Genomic DNA, 23474 nt, shown 5'->3' with positions numbered 1-23474 from the left:
CATGGTAGGTCATGCTGCACCGCTATGATGCGGCACTTCATCTAGTCAACACTGCTCTTGTGTAGCCATCTAGTACTTCTCTTGAATTTTTAATATATCTATTACTGATAATTTATTATATTAAATATTACTTTGTCAGAGTGAAGAATACCTGACTAGAGAATGTATGAGCTTCTTACATAACCTGTGAAGAAACTATTAGATTTAGACTTACACTTCATGTAAACAAATCTTATGTGAAGACTTAAACTTCCAGTTATTAAGCCATTTATGGTAAAGAGAAATTGTTGGAGCAGCTGGTGATGCTATAGTAATCAGAGTAGAGAGATCATGACCAGGGCTCAGAATGAATTCAACCAACCAGTATTAGCTTGGCACTCATGTCTGGTGAACAATACATTTACTCTTCCCTCTGGTTACTTACAGTAGTGGTCAGGCAGTGCTAACCCACAGATTGTTCCTCATTGCCCTCCAGCCAAAGTTACTCAAGTTTTTGGCTAACATCACACCTCTGTCTTAGTTATACTGCCTTAGTTATACTCTAGTTTCTTTAGCCAGTCAGTCACACACACAATGCTCTCATTGTTACTTTTTTTTATTTTCCTTAGATTTTTATATTTGTTGGTGCTGGGGAGCCTAGTACACTACTTCCAAATTAATTCCCACAAGTGATTGCCTACAGTCATCTATATCAAAATGTGTGGATGTACATGGTTGAGTGTAGTATTTGAAGATTAGTTTGTGAAAGTAGATGGATGAAAGTGGCAGGTATTTTTAGGGAAGGCTAGAGTAGTAAAATTAATAACTATATATATTTTGTGTGTTTTAGAAGGCAGCTTGTGTGTGTGTGTGTGTGTGTGTGTGTGTGTGTGTGTGTGCTGGAAATTTTCCCCTCCAGCATTGTTACTTTGTAAAAGAAGGACTGAACCTCAGTCCTCTCTTGTGTAAATTGGAAGGGATAAAGGGTGGAAATAGGCACATTAAAGGGTACAATGGCTATGCAAAGGAAGGTGTGGGAGTTTTGATAAGAGACAAATGGTATTAAGATATGTTTGGTTGCAGGTATGTATGCTTTGTGGTGTTAGTTACAAGATTGAATTGTGGTAGATTTAAGACAACCTTTAGTTTTGCATATGTAAGAGAAATAAGGTAAGTATATTCTGTGGAGAGAAATTAAAGGAACACTTTACAAAGTTAATGAGTACCGTGAATGGACGTGAGGGAGATAGAACAGTAGGGGTGGAATGTATGCTTAGGGTCCCAGGTAAAAATGATAGCATTCAAAGGATATATGGAATATGTTTCATCCTCAGTTGTGAATATAGTAAATGCACTGTCAGTGTAGGAATGACCTTGAATAGAAGGTGGTGTAGCTACAGAGCAAACATTATAGATAAGAATGTGCTTTTTTTATACAGCAAGAATATAATCTTGTAAGGATTTTTAAGGGATGAGACAATTTGAGATGAAAGGGAGATAATGGTGATAATTTTGTTATTTCTCAATCATAGTGAAACAGAATGGAGATTGTCACATGTGCTGTATGCTAATGATGCTCTGCTCTAAGCTAAATAAATTGCTAGATGTAGAGGATGGGTGCTGGAAGTGATTGTAAGTACATGACTTTGGTTTTTAAGTGTGATGGTAGGTTACTGTGTAAAATCAGTCTTATTGTGAAGATATGGGTTTTACTAAGGTATGTGGGAATGAAGTTGAGTAAAGATATGTAGGTTGTGGAAAAGGTGAAGTTGATAACAGAGTCTTGCATGGAAGAAACTTTGGAGATGCACTGTAAGCTGTAGTGAATGGAAAAAATACAATTGTATTGTGGAAGAAACTTGCATAAAGGAGAACTTTCCCAATTTCTGATATATGGATGTAAAACTCAACTTTATGTAGATAAGGATAAGTAAAAAATAAGAACAGGAGAGATGAATAACTTGCATAGGAAAGCTGAAATTAGGGAAAGGGTGAGTAGGTATACAAGAAAGAGGATAGATTGAATGAAGATTGAAATGAAAGGAATAGGAAGGTATGGTCATGCAGAATGTATATCAGATGATAAGTTGGTCATGAAAATATGCAGAATTACAATCTGTTACAAAAAAAGAGGTAGACTGAACAAGTTATGGATAAATGCTGAGAGTGAATCAGTTCTTGCTTGGAATATGACAGATTAGGATGTCATAGTAATGATGTGGAAACTATTGTAATGAAAGCAGCTTGTATATATAGGTGGTTTGAATTAAGAAATAGGTTTCACTTGATGAATAGTCATTGCATGCAAGGAAAAGTAGGAAACATTTATATTAGTAGAAGTTCACGTGGCACACGCTAGGCATGGGTTAAATTTGAAGATGTGTAGGAGTGATTTGAGAGGCTTAATGTATCTGATATATCTCATAGAAGTGGGAACAGAGTTGATGATGGTAGATATCATGTTGTAAGTTCTTTGATAAGATTAGATTGAAGCTTATCAGATTATATGATTCTAATATGAAAGTGTAAATTAGATTTTAAATGATCAAAGGCAAAATATGTGGATGGAATATCAATGAGGATTAAAGTGTTGAAGCTGAAGAATTGAAGTGTAAACTTACAAGTTAAATGAGAGGCTAAGGGAGGTCAGTGAAATGGTATAAAGTAAGGATGAAGTGATGTAGATGCATTTCAGAAGTGCAGTAATATTGGTTGCTACAAAACGTGTTTAATGTTATAACAGTAGGTTGTAGATAGAGGAGATCAGTAAAGTGGAATGAAGATCTAGATTTGTCAGTTAAAGAGAAGGCAGTTTGGATATTGAAGTTGAATCTAACAGGAGATTGATTGAAGTGTTTATGATACTGCATAACAGTAAGATGAAAAATGAAAGGATGGAAAGGAAGAAAATATGAGTGAGTTTGTGAGATAGTAACTAGCTATATTTAGGAGGTTAGTAATTTCCTAAGGGAAGTCTGCTTGAAAAAAGATGTGCTAGACAAGTCTGTTTTGGACACCTTGAGTGGTAAGAATGGTAGTAGGAAAATTGAATTTTAAAGTGGTCATGAAAGGGAGAGGAATTGGAGGTGCATTGAGAGTAGATAACAAGTGTTTAAGTATAGAGTGGACAAGAAGCCTGCATCATGGATTGTTTGCTCCAACTGTAATGTATGGATTCAGGAAGGTAAAGAATAAGAACCGTAGATGTGGCTGAGCTGTACAGGTTAAGTGAAGTTTGGAAAACAAAGAAAAGAATGCTTGTGTGAGATAGGTAATTGATTCAAAAAAGAATATGCATGTCTTGTAGGATGTGGCATGTATTAGGTTGGTGAAGATCTATGGTAGTATGGTTGCTGTTACTGTGAGATGATGGAGACAAAAAGAAATGGACAGATGCTGAGACAAATTTTAAAAGGCTTCAGGTGTTTCAGATGATAATATCAGGGAAATGATTTTTTAATGTTTCCACTGTTGGTGGTGAGTGTGAGTGAAGGTGTAGATGGAGATATTCTTACTTGGATGAATGTACATTGTGTGTGTGCAGGGAAATATTTGTAATCTCTTATAGTTATGAGGAAGCCTAAGTTTGATTTAGCACAATAGCCATGAACTAAGTATATGTAAGAGATAGATTCAAGTCTTTATTTACTTACTCCAGTTAGATAGATGAAAATAGAGTTTAAAGATAATGGGTAAACATTTTTTTATGTGAATAATGCCTGGCATTCCACTAGTTGGTCTCATTTTTACATGCAAGTCACTTTCATAAGAAGAAAGGCTATGCCATATTTACACTGCAGCACCAGTTGTTAATGGTCAGCCATACATTTTTAGATTTTTGAACTTTTTCAAAGATTGCTGTTTTATATATCTCTGTTATTGCCCTTGTTTAGTAATCTTTATTAGTACCTCTGTCCCTCCACTTTTCTGTTTTAGTAGTCTTGCTAAGGCAATCCTTGTCCTTGTTACACATTTCATAGTGCAAGCAATTAGCCACTGCTTCACTTACAGGGTGGCCATACCAACATGGAGAAGTTTCCTGTAAATGCTTTTAGTGTTGCTTTTGGTTGTTCAGCACTTGAAGATGTGCTGATATGGTCAGTGACAAAAGTACTGAATGAGAACTCCAAGTGCCAACTTGCTTTGATGGTAGGAAAAGATGTATGTGAAAGGTGTACAATCCTATAGAATTTATTACTAGAGACTTCCTGAAAATATTACTTACTTGTGGTTTATTCACAGAAGCAAGTGAATCTGTGCTTGAATTAAAAGTATTTAATGTCATTCAACGTTCATTTAATAGCATTTATCCAGAATATGATTAATCAAAATGCGAGTATTAGTCAGTTGATTTAGATTATGTTATTTTCAGATTGATGCAAACTGTAGTTTTAAAGTTATTCATTGCTCATTGCTGTGGAAATGTTTGTTAAACATGGTCATACATAAATTAAAGTTAGATGGCAAATTATGTTATATGTACTTCAGATAACTTGTTATTTATATCAATAAAGCTTTTATTCATATTTTTACATTGCTTTGTGTTGGCTGTTGTGTTTCTTATGACTGGGATTCACATCTTTTCTGTTGATCACCTGTTAATCCTCATTAATCTTCATTCTGTTTTCTTAACTCATACTAAGAAGACTTTATTTCATGATACAGCAGACCCCTCTACCCTATAGGTTCTCTTAAAGAGATATATATTCCTGGACTATGTTCAGTTTGCATATGTGGATATATAATTGAAACTGATTGAATGGCAGTTCTTGATTAAAAAGAAGTGTAGGGAAGCCTTAAAGTAGATGCAATTTTTTATCATAATGTGACAACAAAAAAGTATTTAAGCCCAGGTTAGAGTGGTTTTGGACCTCACTTTCTGTACATGCACATTCATTGCATCTTTGGGACTTAGTCACCCCAACCTCTCATAGCATCAGATCTAATTTGCCATCAGATATAGCCCCCCAAATTCACGAAGACGGAATCATTAAAACTGAGGTAATTTTTTTGTATGAAAGCGTAACAACACCAGGCACATCTTCAAGCACTGAATCATCTCAGAACAGTGAATTAAAGTATGTGGGAGAGTTCAATTATGAATTTTTATATGCATGAATAAAGGTACCCTTGAGGACTGAATAATGTTACAAGAACATTTGAGTATCTAGTAGTATCAAATCTTTTGTCGTAACTGTAAATTCTTTGTGAATAGCATGACAAACCACTTTCAGTCTTCATTTTTTATTGGTAGAAAAAAGAGCACTGAAGCACTTGTAAGAGTAATTATTGCCTCTGAAGCTTCACTGGTTGAACCATAGAAATTTTCTCTCAGAAGTATGTGAATTCATGGAATGGAACAAAACAACCCACTGTGCACTAAGAGACTCACCATCATGATACATGAGATGAAAAAAGTGGTATAAACATTGGTCTGATATACGGGGGTCAACATGTTGTCAGTAGACTGAACCAGGGCATGTGAAATGTCTGGGGTAAGCCATGGAAAGGTCTGTGGGGGCAGAATGTGGATAGGGAGCTGTGGTTTTGGTGCATTACACATGATAGATAGAGACTGAGTGTGAATGAATATATTTATTTATTTATTATTTGTTTTGCTTTGTCGCTGTCTCCCGCGTTAGCGAGGTAGCGCAAGGAAACAGACGAAAGAATTGCCCAACCCACCCACATACACATGTATATACATACACGTCCACACACGCAAATATACATACCTATACATCTCAGTATATACATATATATACACACACAGACATATACATATATACACATGTACATAATTCATACTGTCTGCCTTTATTTATTCCCATCGCCACCTCGCCACACATGGAATAACAACCCCCTCCCCCTCATGTGTGCGAGGTAGCACTAGGAAAAGACAACAAAGGCCCCATTCGTTCACACTCAGTCTCTACCTGTCATGTAATTAAGCACCGAAACCACAGCTCCCTTTCCACATCCAGGCCCCACAGAACTTTCCATGGTTTACCCCAGATGCTTCAAATGCCCTGGTTCAATCCATTGACAGCATGTTGACCCCGGTATACCACATCGTTCCAATTCACTCTATTCCTTGCACGCTTTTCACCCTCCTGCATGTTCAGGCCCCAATCACTCAAAATCTTTTTCACTCCATCTTTCCACCTCCAATTTGGTTTCCCACTTCTCGTTCCCTCCACCTCCGACACATATATCCTCTTGGTCAATCTGTCCTCACTCATTCTCTCCATGTGACCAAACCATTTCAAAACACCCTCTTCTGCTCTCTCAACCACACTCTTTTTATTTCCACACATCTCTCTTACCCTTACGTTACTTACTCGATTAAACCACCTCACACCACATATTGTCCTCAAACATCTCATTTCCAGCACATCCACCCTCCTGCACACACCTCTATCCATAGCCCACGCCTCGCAACCATACAACATTGTTGGAACCACTATTCCTTCAAACATACCCATTTTTGCTTTCCGGGATAATGTTCTTGACTTCCAAACATTCTTCAAGGTGCCCAGAATTTTCGCCCCCTCCCCCACCCTATGATTCACTTCCGCTTCCATGGTTCCATCTGCTGCCAGATCCACTCCCAGATATCTAAAACACTTTACTTCCTCCAGTTTTTCTCCATTCAGACTTACCTCCCAATTGACTTGACCCTCAACCCTACTGTACCTAATAACCTTGCTCTTATTCACATTTACTCTCAACTTTCTTCTTTCACTCACTTTACCAAACTCAGTCACCAGCTTCTGCAGTTTCTTACATGAATCAGCCACCAGCGCTGTATTATCAGCAAACAACAACTGACTCACTTCCCAAGCTCTCTCATCCAGAACAGACTGCATACTTGCCCCTCTTTCCAAAACTCTTGCATTCACCTCCCTAACAACCCCATCCATAAACAAATTAAACAACCATGGAGACATCACATACCCCTGCCGCAAACCTACATTCACTGAGAACCAATCACTTTCCTCTCTTCCTACACGTACACATGCCTTACATCCTTGATAAAAACTTATATATATATTTTTTTTTTTATACTTTGTCGCTGTCTCCCGCGTTTGCGAGGTAGCGCAAGGAAACAGACGAAAGAAATGGCCCAACCCCCCCCATACACATGTATATACATACGTCCACACACGCAAATATACATACCTACACAGCTTTCCATGGTTTACCCCAGACGCTTCACATGCCTTGATTCAATCCACTGACAGCACGTCAACCCCAGTATACCACATCGCTCCAATTCACTCTATTCCTTGCCCTCCTTTCACCCTCCTGCATGTTCAGGCCCCGATCACACAAAATCTTTTTCACTCCATCTTTCCACCTCCAATTTGGTCTCCCTCTTCTCCTTGCTCCCTCCACCTCCGACACATATATCCTCTTGGTCAATCTTTCCTCACTCATCCTCTCCATGTGCCCAAACCACTTCAAAACACCCTCTTCTGCTCTCTCAACCACGCTCTTTTTATTTCCACACATCTCTCTTACCCTTACGTTACTCACTCGATCAAACCACCTCACACCATACATTGTCCTCAAACATCTCATTTCCAGCACATCCATCCTCCTGCGCACAACTCTATCCATAGCCCACGCCTCGCAACCATACAATATAATATATATAATATATAATATATATTTTCTTTAGTCATGGGACATATGCTTTTTGTGATGCATTATCAGATATATGTATGGATAAAGATGAAGGAACTTCCCCCCCCTTTATTTTTCTCTCTTTTTTCCTCTAGCACTCCAGACTTGTTAGAAATTATGTATTCAAAGTAGTGGAATTTTCTGTCAGTTTTCTTCTAACAGCTTGAGAATGCATAGAAAAAAATCAGTGTATGAAAACTGTAATTGAATCAGTGCCTAAGTCTTGTTGTTGATATAGAAATATGTATTTCTTTGATTATATCCAAAATGAAAGAAGACAAAACCAAAACTTTATTCCTGTAGCAAACTTGGCCGCAGTAAATGTATTTGAGATTTTGAAGGATGTTATATGAAACCAATTTTTCCTTAACATCTCATGAATGAAAAATCAAATGTTTCATGTATTTCTCATGCCAGGATGAATGCCATTTATGAATGTTTTACAGCCTGAATATCTGATATGATATACCATGCAATCACACAAACTTCAGATATGGGCAGTCATCTTAATAGTATCATGAAGAAATGGAGAGCCACTGTTAGAAGAACACATTAAAAAACAAAATGGTTTCAGAGCTGTAGCATGCTGTCATTTACTTTGATATGACTACCACTACTCTGTAGGCCCTGGAGCCTTGTGTTGAAAAAGCAAGTTACCATTAAGGTAGTGTCTACAGGGTGCCTCAGATGTCTAAACTCAAAATTAGATTATACTATTTATCTTTAGTTCATTAGATATTCAAACTGAATTTCATGCATTAGCATACACATACCCACAAGTTATCTGTTCGTATGGGTAGATGCATGCCAGTTCAAAACAGGCAATGCAAATATCTGTTGAACTAAAGGTAAATGGTGATTTGTGCCTTTTGAGTCCAGACTTTTGGGACACCTTTTTCAATTTTTGAATTGTACATGACACTTGATTATGTAAATTTGAGGAAAGTCACAGCCTGAGTAACTAAACAATGTAGTTGGCCCCACTCCCAAGTGTAGGTGCTCCAAGATAAAGTAAACAAAATAGGAAATAAATAAGAGGCTTCTGGTAAATTTGCTAATGAGAAATTTTTATATGTATATACCCATGCATAATCAATATGGAATTGATAGTAAATAAGGTATTGTTTGTAAGTCCTGGATAATGATGGTTGTCAGAAAGTTTTAGAATGTTCAGAAATATCCTTAAAAATGTTTGTGGTTATTAGCTGGAAGAGCTGGATGTTTTGCATATCTGTCTAGGATGCCCATGTGTGTGAGTCTGAACATAAATAGGCCATGCATATCTAGAAAGAATTCTTGCTTCTGAGTTGCAGTAGTTCTTGAAAGACTATCATAATAATGGAGTCACGAGTGATGTACTTCATCAATTATTATCATTCTCACAGTCATATTATCATCCACCTATTATGTTGTGGTTTATGTTTCTCACTCCTGGTCTTTTTCTTGTCCTTTTATTCTTTTCTCAGTTACATTGTAGACGTAGGTGTGCAATTAATTACTTTCAAAAGAGGTACAGTTGATACTAAAGCAGAGTTGTGTAATGAGCCAGACATTGATAGTAGCAAATTAATAAAAACTGATAATTTGTTGTTTTTCGTGTGATGTACCTTACTTGGGGCCCAACCAAGCATTTACATTTGATTGTAGTAGTATGACAAATTTTGTATTTAGATAGATTACATGAAACTCCCTGACCTTTTCATTTGCTGTAAACTAATGCTTCTCTTGCATTTTAATGGTGAGATTAAATACTATTCCCCAGATTTGGAATTAATCTTCAGTTTACAAATATAAAGATCTGTCACCTATTTGACATCACTATAACTTAGAATTTTTGTGATGAAAACAATTAAATGAAGCTCAGTTGTGATCTCTCATACCTGTAAATCCATCCTCATACATTCAAGAAAATTTGATATGACAAAGCACCACCTTCATCCATACTTCCCAGACATTACATATGGAGTATTGATGTCTCAAACTCAGAGACAAACTTAATACCTGACTTTGACATCCATGACAAATGTCAAGCTTGTTTGTGAGCAACTTTGCGACATTTTGCAAGAATATATGTCAATTTAACGTTCATACATACATGATTGGTTGCCTATATGTTTAATTTTTGGTTACTGAAAACCTGCAGCTAAAAACTGTCTCCACCATAGCTTTGAATTGTACCGCAGCACCCTATTGTATGTTAATGTTAAGTGCTTTTTTCATTAACTTAGTTGCAGTTGAACCATTAGCTAAGCAAGCAGTTGTGATTGGTTTTTAAACCTGGTTACATGGAGGCATTTGGCTAGTGACACCGGTCAACTAAATTGTCTGTTTTCTTTTTTGGAATACTTGACTTATATCATGATCATTTTGTATTAAGCCTCTTTTGAAAATAGAAAAAGAAGATATTTCAAAGTGAAGAAGGGCATACCCAAGTATAAGTTTTTTGTTCAAAATGAGATAATCAGCAATACAGTAATGTTGATTCCCACTCTCTTTCATTTACAATTAGTTGTGTTTTATGTATTCACAGGGTTTGAGAGAAGTGACTCCCCACTACAAAAGTGGCAGGACAAGATTAATAGTGGGTTTGACAAGTTGGTTGCCTTCGCTTCAGAAGTTGATAAACGGCGTAAATCAACTGAGGGAACATCCCCACGACAAGAAGGTTTTGCATCACCAAGATGTAATGAGCGCCGGCCTCCACCCATTACAGAACCTCCACACTGCCTTGAACGTGAAGCAGCAACTTTTCGAGGCAGGCAGGAGGAAGAGGAGGTTATACGAAGCAGTGATCCCACTGGTCCCCCTCCATACTCCCCACACTCCCCACCCAGGTTATCGCCAAGCCCCATCCCCGATGGACGACCTCCAACACCCCAGTCACCCAGACCTCCAGTGCGTACACCCCCAATATCATCTCCTCCACCAACTCCATCACCAGACAGATGTGGTGGTGAGTCACCCAGTCTTTATCCTCCCCGAGGAGGTGAGACTCCTCCATATCTTCCACCAGAGTTGGAGACCACGCGTCTAGTGTCACCCATCACATCACCCACAGAACATGGCATCTACCATCATCATTTCAAAAAGAAGTTTTATCATAAGGAACAAATGAGTTCCATAGATGTTGACCATCACCATCACCACCACAACAACACGCATCATGGCAAATTCCGTCCCAAAGGCAAAAACTGGCAATGGAGGAATCGGTCATCTCATCACCAGTCATCTCACCATCACCACAACAGAAGGTCTCCACCGCCACCATCATCACATCAGCTGCCATACAATAGCAACACCACACATCATCATCACCACAACCATCACCATCGCCACACTACGACCTATTCGCCATCAGTGCCGCGCCATCACCATAACCATCACCAACTAGTGACTGCAGCACCACCACAACAGCGATCACAGGGCCCACAAATACAAGGACCATACTTCCACCATTAATGTAAGTTAAAGAATTATTTGTGATTTTTTAGTTGGTAAAAAGTTTACATAACTTATGTTTAGATGTGGGAGTATTAGTCAAAGATTTATTCAAATTGAACTACAACAGTATATGTAGAATGCAGACTGGTTAGTTTCTGTTAAAAGTTGGCAGACAAAGAAATCTTTTTCACCTACTACTGGATCTCTCTCTTTTTTTTCTGATGCTTCATGTCACTCAAGAGAGTTGTAACTTCTTGACTAAGCTTGAAATGCAAAACTCATGAAGAGTGTTAACAGCGGCCAGATGGTATATAAGCAGCAACAAAGAGGGCTACATGTCTTGCATCCCAAAAGCAGAGTATTTCCCTCTTGTCCTGTGTTATGGAGTAAACCCTTTCTGTCATTGCCAAGGGCTATAGGCAAAACCATCTAGTTTTTCAATTAGTAATTAGTTAAAAGATTATTTTAGGATTTGATTTTAATTGATGATATAAACATGACTGTTGAATTTGTCAATATTTTTATGTGCTTGGCTGGGTAGTAGACTACAATCTTTCCCCTTTATTGTGAACATATTTTTTTCAATGCTTGCAATACGTTTTCTGCAACTTATCTCATGCTATGGGGCTCAAATCCATCTCTCACTTCTCATGTTTTTTTTTTTTTTTTTTTTTTTTTTTTTTTTTTTTTTTTAATACTTTGTCGCTGTCTCCCGCGTTTGCGAGGTAGCGCAAGGAAACAGACGAAAGAAATGGCCCAACCCCCCCCCCCCATACACATGTACATACACACGTCCAGACACGCAAATATACATACCTACACAGCTTTCCATGGTTTACCCCAGACGCTTCACATGCCTTGCTTCAATCCACTGACAGCACGTCAACCCCTGTATACCACATGACTCCAATTCACTCTATTTCTTGCCCTCCTTTCACCCTCCTGCATGTTCAGGCCCCGATCACACAAAATCTTTTTCACTCCATCTTTCCACCTCCAATTTGGTCTCCCTCTTCTCCTCGTTCCCTCCACCTCCGACACATATATCCTCTTGGTCAATCTCTCCTCACTCATTCTCTCCATGTGCCCAAACCATTTCAAAACACCCTCTTCTGCTCTCTCGACCACGCTCTTTTTATTTCCACACATCTCTCTTACCCTTACGTTACTTACTCGATCAAACCACCTCACACCACACATTGTCCTCAAACATCTCATTTCCAGCACATCCATCCTCCTACGCACATCTCTATCCATAGCCCACGCCTCGCAACCATACAGCATTGTTGGAACCACTATTCCCTCAAACATACCCATTTTTGCTTTCCGAGATAATGTTCTCGACTTCCACACATTTTTCAAGGCTCCCAAAATTTTCGCCCCCTCCCCCACCCTATGATCCACTTCCGCTTCCATGGTTCCATCCGCTGACAGATCCACTCCCAGATATCTAAAACACTTCACTTCCTCCAGTTTTTCTCCATTCAAACTCACCTCCCAATTGACTTGACCCTCACCCCTACTGTACCTAATAACCTTGCTCTTATTCACATTTACTCTCAACTTTCTTCTTCCACACACTTTACCAAACTCAGTCACCAGCTTCTGCAGTTTCTCACATGAATCAGCCACCAGCGCTGTATCATCAGCGAACAACAATTGACTCACTTCCCAAGCTCTCTCATCCCCAACAGACTTCATACTTGCCCCTCTTTCCAGGACTCATGTTTTATAGTAGCTATTTCACTTTTTTTATAAGGCTGGAGAATACAAAAATAGGCCATGTTTATGATTGAATTATATTTTTGTAGAATATTTTAGAATATTGTATGGTTGCGAGGCGTGGGCTATGGATGGAGTTGTGCGCAGGAGGATGGATGTGCTGGAGGTGAGATGTTTGAGGACAATGTGTGGTGTGAGGTGGTTTGATCGAGTGAGTGACGTAAGGGTAAGAGAGATGTGTGGAAATAAAAGAAGCGTGATTGAGAGAGCAGAGGAGGGTGTTTTGAAGTGGTTTGGGCACATGGAGAGAATGAGTGAGGAAGGATTGACCAGGGGGATATATGTGTCGGAGGTGGAGGGAACGAGGAGAAGAGGGAGACCAAATTGGAGGTGGAAAGATGGAGTGAAGGAGATTTTGTGTGATCGGGGCCTGAACATGCAGGAGGGTGAAAGGAGGGCAAGGAATAGAGTGAATTGGAGCGATGTGGTATACTGGGGTTGACGTGCTGTCAGTGGATTGAATCAAGGCATGTGAAGCGTCTGGGGTAAACCATGGAAAGCTGTGTAGGTATGTATATTTGCGTGTGTGGACGTATGTATATACATGTGTATGGGGGGGGTTTGGGCCATTTCTTTCGTCTGTTTCCTTGCGCTACCTCGCAAACGCGGGAGACAGCGACAAAGTATAATAAATAAATATATTTTAGAATATCTTGCACACAGAGTGTACTTTGGATTTTAGAACTGTTATAGCAAAAGGGTCAAGAACACTGTATATTTACTCTGATGATTATTTTACATTTTCTCTTGATTAGGTTGGCATATCATTAACATGAATACATTTGTATTTTCAGTTTGGCAGAGGCAAGCTGATACAATGACAAGCCATCATCATTATCTGGTTGACAGCATGATGTAACTGCTACACTATCAAGGAGAATGGGATGAATGCCACTGGAACTACTTGCACCTTTTTGACTTAAACATCATAAGAAATTACTATTACCACAGTGGGTTTTTGATGTAAAGAAAAGGGGCAGTACAGTCTAAAGTAAAGGGTATTTTGACAGTACATTTTCTTAGTGACATTTCATGATAAAATCAGGGACTGCCATAATAATGACTGTAAAGTGATCTTATAATTGTTGCAGAAACATATTGAGAGATTATTATTATGTACTTTTAGGTAAAGATACATCACTTATGTTCAACATTTTCTAAGGTAAATTTCTATGTATTAAGTACATATTATCAGTAAGTTATTGGGGGCATAAACTAGGATAGTATATTATTATTTATGGCATTATTATATTAGTGCTACAGAAAGAAGCCAAAGATCAGATAATTGGTGTTTTAGCCAAGATCCAAATGCTGCCAGGACAATTGGTGCAAGTAACCCTTCAGAAGCTGTTGAGTTGTTCAGTTATTGACATCAGCTATATGTGAAAGGGCCTTTGGTTGGTGTGAACAGTAACATAACATGGAGGAAATGTCCCCTTGGGATCAGCTTCTTCTTTGTCATTTTTTCTGCTGTCACAGGTATACAGTACTTTGTCTATTGGGCTAAACACTGTTAAATCTGCAAACATTAAAGATTTCAATTTTATGGTTTACTAGATTTGTATATGTATTTTCTCTCTAGTTTTCCATATTTTTTATGAAAGTTAATCATGATTTAAGCAAGAGTTAATGATTTTTTATGAATTTAACATCCTTTTAGTCCTTGGAAAATAATTATAAGCATTGATCTGATTCACATGTACTAAAAGAGATGTGAATGCTCTTATCAGTATTGCTGAGTCCTCCAGGTTTGAGATTGTTTCTTTCTGGCTCGTCTCTTGTTACCACAGTGTGTTATCCCACTGTGAGCAGGCTCTTGATTGAACATCTCTTTTAAGTGTTTCTGTCTCTGCTTGTCTTCATTCATTCATTCTTACTGGCTCCTCTTTCACCAGGTGTGTTCTTTGAAATAACTATGGGTCTTCCTCTGAACTTCAAGGGATTTAACAGAGAGCTTTCAGAAGAGAAGAACTGTGTAATTGTAATATAGATTTTATGCTTACTGTAGAATGACATGGGGATTGTAGAGCCATTTGTGCATGTCATTCCATGTAAAGTGTATTATCTCTTACAGTTGTTAATCCCAGATGGGAAACTTTTCAGACTCAGCCATGAGATTACAATGCAGCATTTTCAGACCTAATCAATTTATGAGTCTTTACTGGATATATATATATATATATATATATATATATATATATATATATATATATATATATATATATATAAACAGTCTACATCTCTTTTAACATAGGTGCAAGAACTTTATTTAATATTTAATTTAACTATGTTGAAAAAGCAGGGATAACCAGCACTATCTAACACTGGCTGATACTAGTGCATAAGTACTGTAGTGAGACCATTGCACTGCCAATGAAAGGTTGAACAAATGAACCATGCACCATTTTCGATTGATAAATGCTAATTTTTTACTTAATTCTTTTTTATATCTGAAGTATATCATCCTGAACTATGTACAACACAAATATGAAAGGTTTCATGGAACAGATCATACGAAGTTTGAAAATTGAATGAATATAGTACTGCCAATTTCATATCTTCCTAGAATTTAATGAATATTGTATAAAGATAGAGGGACCAATCAAAAGTAATATTGTTAAAATATTGTGGATGTTTAATTCTGTAGATGATAGATGTCATTGCACTAGCTTCAAGTAGAGATTTCTTACAATGCGAGAAAATGGAGTGGTGATAGAGTTGACATGGCAGCTCTGTATTAATGATTACTGCTAGTGTGATGCTTGTAATTCCTTATACACTGCTTATGATTTTAAGGAGGATAATGTGATATTTTGCCTCCAGTACTCTTAAGAAATTTTCTGTTTTTCTTTTATCAAAACTGAGTACCACTATTTTCAAGATTTTTGAGACACAAAGATAACAGGTGACCCTTTCACTTGTTTTATCTAAAGTTGTATGCAGTCTTTGGCAAGTTTTAGACATTGCAGTTATATCCAGCAATAACACATTTGGAGAAGTGTTAAACTGCCCTCTACTGATTCTGGAATAGGAATGGTAGGTTACTGATAGAGGAATTAACAGAGAAAGCACTTTTGTCCCTTGACTGCCTTTATCACCAGAATGATTTCAGATTGATTTTATATGTGCAAATAATGTGACTCTTTGTACGATAAAGAGAGTTTAAAAAGAAAAGAGAAATTATAAACATTGGTATACATCTAAATGACCTTAACCTTTTGTGAATTGTAGTATTTGTGTTGCATCACAGCCTCATAGTGCACCATTTTTGTCATTTAATGGTTTGTACTTCAAAAAATGCTTCTGTTCAGTCATAGTTCCATCATTGGTTGACATGAGATGAAAATTGGTATTGTATAATGTGCATTTTGGTTTCTATTTATCCTTAAAAGTTGTTAAAATTTATGTTTAATGGCAAGATGTACATGTGGTGCCGTGGTTCATTTAAAACACTTTCAGGATTTATTTGAATATGCTCAATCTATTTATATGATATTTATTTAGTTTCTTTTTACCTCAGTGTATGATTTCATCAGGGTGTGATAGTAATATGCAGGACACATAATTATGGGTGGTGTACAGCTCAGCTGTTGGTGTATTTCAGCTGCTCCTGTTCCCATCTTATGTTGAAGTCACCAGCTCATGGTACACAATATTGTTGATATATTTTGCATTTCATTTTTCTGTCGGTTAATTTTTCAGCTTTGATGGAATCTACAGATTTCTCTCTAATCACTCCAGTTATAAAATCAAGTACTCATTGTTACATATTTAGAAATTCTTTGTTAGGAGCTTGCTGCCATTCATGTAAAGTCACCTTTGTGTTAGATAGTTTTAGGGCAGAGTGGTATTTTGCCATGTGAATGTGAAAGAGTGGAGGGAGTGCTTTTCAATGGATATGTTAACCTATGTAGACACCTTTTGTGGTAATAGACATACGTCACAAATCCATTCTGATAGGGCAAAAAGGCATTTGTCATGTGTATGGTTAAATCATACATGGCTTTTTCATGCATATTTTTATCAATAAAAACATTATATACACATCACATAGTTGGTAATTAGGAGGAGCTGTTAATTCCTGCTGGCTAGACCCTACCTTTAAGAAGGGCAAGTAACCAGCGGGGACGGACAGGGTGACTTCATTTGGGCACAGCTTGTTTCATCATGGATTTTCTGCAGACTTTGTATAGTATATTTTCAGTCTTCTATTATGTATTTTTTTTTTTTATATACTTGATCGCTGTTTCCTATGTCAGCGAGGTAGCATCAGGAAATATTTGTATACATATTGACAAAGGATATGGTGTGTGTGTCAGAAATGGAGGAGACATTGAGAATAGGGACATGAATTGGAGGTGGAAAGATTGAGTGGAAAAGGTTTTGAGTACTCAGGGCCATATAATAAAGTGAATTGCAGTGATTTGGTATACATAGGGTGGTTTGCTGTCGGTGGACAGAACCAGAACATGGATTACTTAGAAGAAACCACACAAAAAGGTCTTGCCAGTTTATTGATAAGGGGCTGTGGTTTCAGTGCAGTGCACATGAGTGCTAGAGACCGATTACAAGTGAATGTGACCATTTCTTCGATTGTCCCTGATACTACCTTGCTTACATGAGAAATAGGGAACAAATATGATTTTTCATATGCATTTGCCATTTCTCACTTTAGGGTATTCCTTTGAATAGACAAAAGAAATGGCCCAGTATGCTCACATCCACTCTCTAGGTGTCATGTATAATGTACTGGATCTGAAGCCCCCATCCTCAACCACACCCAACAAACCTGTCCATGATTTCCCCTGACTACTTGACGTGCCCTACTTCAGCCTGTTGATAGAATGTTGTCCCCTTTATACCATTTTGTTCCAGTTACCTCTATCCCCTGCATGCCTCATACCCCCTTGCATGTTCAGGCCTGAACCTTCACAGCATCTTTCAGTTTATCCTTTCACCTCCTCTTTGGTTTCCCTCGTTTCCTTGTTCCATCTGCTTCTGACATCTGTACCCTCTTAATCATCCTCTCCATATGGCCAAACCATTTCAGCACACCTATTTCAGCTTTCTCAAACATGTTCCTCTTACTACCACACCTCTCTCTTACCCTCTCATCTCTTATTCCATCAACACTCCTCACATTTCATTTTCAACACATCCATGCTTCTCCTCCATATTTTTGTCTAAGGCACCCGTCTCTTCCATACAACACTGATGGGATGACTATACCATCAGCCTCCCCCATCTTTGCCCCTATAGATAGTGACTCTTTCAACACACCCTTCTGTGTGCATAGGGCCTTTGCCCACCATATGGCTTGCTCAGCTCCCATGATTCTATATCCTGCCATATCCACTCCCAGGTATCTGAAACACTCTGCATCCTCCATATTTTCTCCCATCAAACTCACATTCCAAATAATTTGTCTCTCTTCACTGATAAACCTTATAACCATATTTTTGTTCACATTTACTCGGAACATTTTCTTTGACACACTTTCCTAAACTCAGCCATCAGCTTCTGCTGTTTCTCATTTGAATTTTACCTCTAGTGTCATCAACTTCATATGTCCTGGTTCAACCCATTTATAGCACGTAACCTCCTTAATGCCACATCACTCCAATGTTCTCAATCCCCTTATATGCCTCACAACTTTCATGCATTTTCGGACCCTGAACACTCCAAACATATTTCACTTGATCCCTCCTCCTCCTCTTTGGTTTCTCCCTTTTTCTTGTTCCCTTCACTTCTTACATGAGCACCCTCATAGTTATCCTCACATCACTCATCCTCACCGTATGTCTAAACTTTAAACCTTTTCAGAACACTCTCTTCATCTCTCTTTCATACTTGCTCTTTTTTTTTAATATTTTATTTTAATTATACTTAACCACTGTTTCTCGCATCAGCAAGGTAGCTCAAGGAAACATACCCCTTATCATTTCTTATTCAATCAACATTCCTCACACCACATATTGTCCCCAAACATTTCATTCCCAAAATATCCACCTTCCTCCTTGCTTTTTTTTTTTTTTTTTTCATCTTAAGCCCATGCTTCACATACCTGCAGCACTCTAGGGACCACCATACCTTCACACACTCATCTTCTCCCCTCAAAGACAGTGACCTCTCTTTCAACATGCTCCTCAATGCTTCCCCTCACTCACCCTGAGGCTTGCTTCAATTTATGTAGTTCCATCTGCTTGCGTGTGCACTCTCAAGTATCTGAATCATTCTTTTTTTTTCCAGGTTCTCTTCATTCAAACTCACGTTCCAGACAACTTATCGCTTTCCACTACTGAACTTAATAACCTTACTTTTATTCATAGTAACTCTCAGCTTCCTCTTTTCACACCCTCTCCTAAACTCAGGAACCAGCTTCTGCAGTGTCTCACTTCATTAGAAAAGGAAGTCCTTAACGAGATTGTAACCTTTCATGAACTGACAATGGATGTGGGTAGGGAACTGTGGTTTCGGTGTATTACAATTGTATTTATTTATAGTGGTATAGTAATAGGTTTGGTATTTCCAATGATGTATGGATGCAAGGTATGGGCTGTGGATGAGAATGTACAGAGGAGGATGGATGTGTTGGAAATGAAATCTTTAAAAACACCATGTGTTGGGTTGAGGGTTGAAGTTAAGTAATAACGGTAAGAGAGAGGCATGGTAATGATAAGCGTATGGTTGAGAGAGCTGAAGTGGGTGCGCTGGAATGGTTTGGACATGAGAATGAGTTAGGAGAGGTTAACAGAGAGGATATATATGTCATTTGCTCACATCCATTCTCTAGCTATCATGTGTTATTCACCAAAACCATGGTTCCCTATCCATAACCAGGCCTGCAGTCTTTTCAATGGTTTTCCCCACCTGCTTCATATGCCCTGGTTCAGTCTTTTTACAGCATGTTGCCACCTGTATACCACATTGCTCCAGTTCACTCTTATCCCATTCTCACCTTTCACCCTCTTGCATGTTCATTTTCCTAGAACTCAAAATTCTTGTTATTTCATCCTTCCATCTCCAATTAGGTCTCCCCATTTTTTTTGTGCCCTCCTCTTCTGACATGTATCCTCTTGTCAACCTCTCTCCATATCCAAACCATTTCAGCACCCTTTTCAGCTAACTGTTTCAGTCACACTCTTATTTTTTTCTTAATGCTACCTCACTAATGCGGAAAATGGCGAATATATTTGAAGGTATGATGGAGCACCAGGAAACAGATGAAGAAAGGCCCATCCTTTCATAAACACATATGTATACATAAATGCACATATACATACCTATACATTCCTTGGAGTCCATGGGGAAAATTTTCTCCGTGGACTCATAGGAATATGCTTCATCACGCGCAAAATTGTGATCCATTCCATACATAAACATGTTCATAACAATATATACACATGGACATATTCCTACTTGCTTGCCTTCATCCCCGCCCACATGAAACAGTATTGCCACCCCCTGCTTCAGCGTGGTAGCATCAGGAACACAGACAAAAAAGGCCACATTCATTTACACTCAGTCTCTAACTGAGGATAGGGGAGAAAGAATACTTCCCTGTGTGTTGTACAAGGCAACTTGAAGGAGAGGGAGGTGGGGGCTGGAAATCCTCCCCTCCCATTTTTTTAATTTTTCAGAAGAAGGAACAGAGAAGGGAAATGGTGAATATGTATGAAGAAAAATATTGTTATATAATTATTATACTTTATTGCTGTTTCCTGTGTCAGCGAGGTAGCGCTAGGAAACAGACGAAGAATGGCCCAACCACTCATATACTTATATATATATATATATATATATATATATATATATATATATATATATATATATATATATATATATACACATAAATGCCTATACATGCACATATACATACATATACATATATACACATGTACATATTCATACTTACTTGCCTTCATCCATTACTGTTACTCCGTAGCCACACAAGAAATAGCCCCCCCATCCAACCCCACACACACACACACACACACACACACACACACACACACACACAGGTGTTACTAGATTCTGCCTATAAGTGGTTATACCATGAGCAAGAAGTCACTTATGGATGGTGGTATCATCACCAGTGGGTGGATTGTGCATCATAAAAGTCCCTCTATTTGGAGCATATCCCTAGAGGCTTGTGGATGGTGGTATCATCACCAGTGGGTGGATTGTGCATCATAAAAGTCCCTCTATTTGGAGCATATCCCTAGAGGCTTATTAAAGTGGTCCTAGGGTTGTACAATAATGTATGAAAATAAACATGCTCTCATTTGTATGTAGACAAAGTGTCCTTTATGGCAAAAGTACCGTACCACCCAATCATTATGGACTTAATGATTTTCATGGGTCCAAGAAAATGCTACATAAGCATAACATTAATGAACTTTATATTTCAACCAACCTTATCCTATCCCAATTCACTTCATCCTTCTGTGTTTAGTGCACTTCAACACGATCTAATCTAAAACAAGATAGGTAGGATGTTAGTTTCCAATATCATGACATTAGTCAATTATACATTTTTAATCTTGTTCTAACCTCTCACCCCCTAAAAAATACACTAACAAGAACAATAAAGTTCAGATATTGTGATGTAAACCACTTTCTTTGTGCGAGATGAAAAAAGAAATGGAGGGGTAATTTATCTAGTTTAAAAGTTAGTCTGCAAAAGATAAGCGAGCATAACTTAGATGTTGCTTAACAAAGGTGTTATGTGAGTGTCAGCAAGTTCAGTTGGCTCAGTCATTTTGAACTTAGGTGCCTTGAGAGACATCAAGCTCTTGTTGCTTTATTTCTATATTTCTAGGGTTGAGTATTGACAGAAAAGTACTAGCAGAAGTGCTCTTATTGGAGTGATTTTCTTTTGTAGGTTACACTGCAAGTCTCTCATATTGCAATAAATGGTGAAGGTGTGACAACAGGTGGAATGTTATATCAGTCTTATTTTGATGTTCTATGCATACTTCCCTAAAATCCAGTAGGTATGGTTTAATATGATTACTATATATATATATATATATATATATATATATTTTTTTTTTTGCTTTGTCGCTGTCTTCCGCGTTTGCGAGGTAGCGCAAGGAAACAGACGAAAGAAATGGCCCAACCCACCCCCATACACATGTATATACATACACGTCCACACACACAAATATACATACCTACACAGGTTTCCATGGTTTACCCCAGATGCTTCACATGCCCTGATTCAATCCACTGACAGCACGTCAACCCCGGTATACCACATCGATCCAGTTCACTCTATTCCTTACCCTCCTTTCACCCTCCTGCATGTTCAGGCCCCGATCACACAAAATCTTTTTCACTCCATCTTTCCACCTCCAATTTGGTCTCCCACTTCTCCTTGTTCCCTCCACCTCCGACACATATATCCTCTTGGTCAATCTTTCCTCACGCATTCTCTCCATATATATATATATATATATATATATATATATATATATATATATATATATATATATATATATATATATATATATATGTACATACATACATACATACGCATATAGATGGACTAAACTCCACTTGCTCAAGGTTATACCATGAGTGAAAAGTCACTTTTGGCAAGGCTGTATAATTGAGAGTACAGTCTTGTCAAAAAATTGCTCATTCCAAAGGTAGTCTGCATTTCCCTGTTACTGGAAGTAGTGCACCCTTGAGTTGCAGGAGCCTTTAGAAAGCCCCTGGGGTAAATTTACATATATATATATATATATATATATATTTATTTATTTATTTTATTATACTTTGTCGCTGTCTCCCGCGTTTGTGAGGTAGCGCAAGGAAACAGACGAAAGAAATGGCCCAACCCCCCCCATACACATGTATATACATATGTCCACACACGCAAATATACATACCTACACAGCTTTCTATGGTTTACCCCAGACGCTTCACATGCCTTGATTCAATCCACTGACAACACGTCAATCCCGGTATACCACATCGCTCCAATTCACTCTATTCCTTGCCCTCCTTTCACCCTCCTGCATGTTCAGGCCCCGATCACACAAAATCTTTTTCACTCCATCTTTCCACCTCCAATTTGGTCTCCCTCTTCTCCTCGTTCCCTCCACCTCCGACACATATATCCTCTTGGTCAATCTTTCCTCACTCATTCTCTCCATGTGCCCAAACCACTTCAAAACACCCTCTTCTGCTCTCTCAACCATGCTCTTTTTATTTCCACACATCTCTCTTACCCTTACGTTACTCACTCGATCAAACCACCTCACACCACACATTGTCCTCAAACATCTCATTTCCAGCACATCCATCCTCCTGCGCACAACTCTATCCATAGCCCACGCCTCGCAACCATACAACATTGTTGGAACCACTATTCCTTCAAACATACCCATTTTTGCTTTCCGAGATAATGTTCTCGACTTCCACACATTCTTCAAGGCCCCCAGAATTTTCGCCCCCTCCCCCACCCTATGATCCACTTCCGCTTCCATGGTTCCATCCGCTGCCAGATCCACTCCCAGGTATCTAAAACACTTCACTTCCTCCAGTTTTTCTCCATTCAAACTCACCTCCCAATT

The 23474-nt window shown here is 38.3% G+C and overlaps 1 protein-coding gene across 5 annotated transcripts in view; it reads left to right on the top strand.

Moving 5' to 3' along the window:
- Positions 1-23182, top strand: part of gpp (DOT1 like histone lysine methyltransferase grappa) — a 277074-nt gene extending 253892 nt beyond the window's left edge. For 4 of the 5 annotated variants that reach the window (XM_071666497.1, XM_071666499.1, XM_071666495.1 and 1 more), the window contains 2 exons: positions 10199-11128; positions 13686-23182. In XM_071666497.1, coding sequence (XP_071522598.1) covers positions 10199-11127 — 929 coding nt within the window. In that variant the 3' untranslated portion in view covers position 11128; positions 13686-23182. Of the gene's footprint in view, positions 1-10198; positions 11129-13685 lie in introns of those variants that run through there. The other variant, XM_071666500.1, reaches the window with a different exon arrangement.
- The last annotated feature ends 292 nt before the right edge of the window (positions 23183-23474 follow it).

Source organism: Panulirus ornatus, chromosome 11 (assembly GCF_036320965.1).
Source record: "Panulirus ornatus isolate Po-2019 chromosome 11, ASM3632096v1, whole genome shotgun sequence".
NCBI lineage: Eukaryota > Metazoa > Arthropoda > Malacostraca > Decapoda > Palinuridae > Panulirus > Panulirus ornatus.
This window is presented reverse-complemented; position numbering and strand designations above follow the sequence as displayed.